The 3,322-nt window shown below is 38.9% G+C and overlaps 1 protein-coding gene across 1 annotated transcript; it reads left to right on the top strand.

The window, feature by feature from the left end:
- Positions 1-5: 5 nt before the first annotated feature.
- On the top strand, positions 6-1,504 carry LOC102294185 (toll-like receptor 8; the record flags this gene model as incomplete). Its single annotated transcript, XM_005953637.2, has 1 exon — positions 6-1,504. A coding segment is annotated over one exon (1,404 nt), but the record flags the coding sequence as incomplete, so codon positions are not given.
- Positions 1,505-3,322: the final 1,818 nt, after the last annotated feature.

Consider the following 3,322-nt stretch of genomic DNA (forward strand, 5'->3'; position numbering starts at 1 on the left):
AAGCATTTGGGGTAACGCTTAATTTAAATTTTACACAAAATCTACCTGTGCTAAGAGTCCTTAATATGAGTCATAATGAGATTTCCACACTGACAACAAAAGAGATGTATAGCAAATCATTAGCAGAACTTATATTTGCACATAATCATTTAGGGAAACTTTGGAAAGACAGGGATGGCTCATACAAGAAACTTTTCACTAATCTCTCTAATTTGACAATTTTAGATATATCCTTTAATGGCATTGCAAAGATTCCAGATGATGTTTATGAATATTTGCCACGTAATCTGACCACACTGCGCATAAGTCATAACTGCCTCAGTGATTTTAGTTGGGACAAACTGCCTTTCCATCAACTTCAGATTTTGGACCTGAGTTACAATTCTCTGTCTACTTTAACAACTATTAACTCAAACATCACACAAACTTTGATTTTCCTTGACCTGAGTCATAATCACATTTTCCATGTGGACAATGGTTTTTTACAGAGTTTGAAAAGCCTCAGGACTCTCAGCCTTAGTAACAACAAATTTACTGTTGTCAATGGAACTACCTTCAAATCAGGACCTGCATTTCTGACTTTGTTCCTACAAGGAAATCCATTTGAGTGTACTTGTGATTTGTTAGACTTTGTTTTGTGGATTGAACAGAGTGATGTAAAGATCCCAAGACTCACCACTCAGGTGACATGTAACACACCAGTGAACTTGAGGGGCCAAGTATTGATACGTTTTAGCATTCATCAGTGTGTAAATGCGGGTCAGGCATTTCAGATCTACGCTCTAACAACTTCTATCATTATTCTTTTCATGGTTGTTTCAACAGTTGCTCACTTATTTTACTGGGATGCTTCCTATGTCCTACACTATATGAAAGCTAAGCTGAAAGGGTACAGATCCTTGAACTCGCCAGATACTATTTATGATGTCTTTGTGACATATGATACAAAAGACCCACACGTCTCTGAGTGGGTGATGAGCAATCTGCGGGTGCAACTGGAGGAAGAGGGAGACAAGATACATGCACTGTGTCTGGAAGAGAGGGACTGGCCCCCAGGAGTCCCACTGGTGGACAACCTCACCCAGAGCATCCAGTACAGTCGCAAGACTCTGTTTGTCTTAACAAAGGGCTACGTTAAGACCGGTGCTTTCAAGCTAGCAATGTATCTGGCCCACCAAAGACTGCTGGATGAAAATGTGGATGTGATAGTACTGCTAATGCTGGAGCCTGTCCTGCAGCATTCTCACTTTCTGCGCTTGAGGAAGCGACTGTGCGAGAGCAGTGTTGTAGAGTGGCCGCGAACAGCAGCCGCAGAGCCCTGGTTTTGGCAAAACCTGCAAAGTGTCATAAGAGTAGATAATCAAGTGATGTACAACAAGACCTATTCAAAATACTTCACCACCAAGTGAAGAAGGATAATAACGAGTTTGTTTTAAAACACGTGTGTTATATATAATTTCGAGTTTGGTTTTAAAGTGTTTCTTCTTTGACTGAACTGTTTTTAAGAACTAGCAGTCCATCTGCATCTTAAGGATAAGGACACTCTTTCGAGGATGCCAATGTTCACATTTTGGACAGAGAGGACAGATGGTTTGAAAGAGGAGTGAAAGAAGCCATCTATGTCCACTGTGAGCGACCATCTTTGAACAGAGGCGGGGTTTACGACACCAACTCTCTGCCATCTATAATCCAGTTTTGAGATCCCTTCCCAGACGCCTTAACACCCACTCACATCCTGGGCCATCTGATCTCAGGAATTCGCATGATAAGGTGGGGCCAGGTTTCACAATGAACTCACCCGAAACTCTGGCTGATTGGGACCCACACCCAGTTTCACACCTTGGCTCAGGCGATTAGAGGATCATCAGGGGGTCCTTTTGTCCCTCTGTGGGGGGAAACTCCCACTAGGTTTATATCTGGGACTCTCCACCATTTGACCTTAGAACTGAAGAAGCTTCTCGGATGAGAGGTGAAACGTCTTCAAGTAACTTAAAGAAGTCCAGACGCTTTTCTTTGCAAGCTCCTTGACTACGATAACCTGGATGACTGAGAACCTTCACAGACAGAATGAAAGATTATTCTCTATGATGTTTTCAAAAAACACATTATGTTGGTCACTTTTAATGTACAATTTAATGCAATGGTCTAACACATTTTCAAAAAAGCAAGGGCCACTTCCAAAATTGAATTAACCAAACTATCCAGGTTTTTGGAGTCAAATCTATGAAACACAACAACTAGAAAAGAATCAAAGATAAGACAGATCTCTTTACTTGTAGTAAAAATCTAAGTTACTAAACAGAGAAAATAAAAAGACTTACCATTGTGTTCCTATTGTATTGTTCCCTGAAAGACAATCTGGAAAACCTTTGTCATGCTCCAGTACTTCAAAATCTTTCAGTCATTCGTTGAAAAAAAAAAAATTAGTTTATTTTCTTTAGATTTAGTAAAGTTAAATACTGCTTGTCTTTTAAAGCATGAATTTATAACAATTTCGTCTGTTTGAAGTTTTTGCTCTTTGTCTCTAGACAGTTAAAGAAAACTCTTTAACTAAAGTCAAATAAGGAAGTAACAAACTGTTAACAACATGATAGCGTTTGTGAAGGAAGTAGCATGTTGTTATGTCCCCAAGAAGGAAGCTGATGAATTGAAGAACTACACCTGTTTCATTTCTCTCTTTCAAAGCATTGTCACAGTTTCATTGCCAACTGAGCTGTACGTTAAAATCTCCAGTGAGCATACCAATGAGTGCCAGTCAAATCTCTAAAACGGTGTGAATGAAAATGGAATTTAAAATTAACACTGTATTAGTCATTAATATTAAATTAATAATCCATCTGCTCACAAACTGATGTATTTTTCAGTCGGACAGTGACTTTATGGCTAAAATTGCAAACTCCATGACTGCAAGCACCATTCAGGCATCGTTACGATGGAGTAAATGTGACTAAAAGTCTCAGCTTGATAAATTACAATTTTTTAAATTTGCAATAAATATGCAACTTCATAACTCATTTTCATGTAATGGATTACGAGACTTCCAAAAAAACAAAGTGCATTAATATTGCATTGTTAATATATCTACTGACAAACTGATGTGTTTCTGTGTGGGACATTGACTTTAGGGTTAATTTGCAAGCTGTAACTGCATCACTGCTGCCACCACGTGGATAATTTAATAGCAGGCAAACACAGAACATGCTAGTTCTAACCAGTCATACTGTGTGGATTCTGGGAAACTCTGTGATGGAGTAAAGTTTAGGATGTGTCAATTTTGCTCGAAATTGATCTTTTGTGGAACTGTCTTAACTCTGCTCTGCTC

Source organism: Haplochromis burtoni, unplaced genomic scaffold (assembly GCF_018398535.1).
Source record: "Haplochromis burtoni strain Fernald_Lab_line unplaced genomic scaffold, NCSU_Asbu1 Contig_4782, whole genome shotgun sequence".
In the NCBI taxonomy this organism is placed as follows: domain Eukaryota; kingdom Metazoa; phylum Chordata; class Actinopteri; order Cichliformes; family Cichlidae; genus Haplochromis; species Haplochromis burtoni.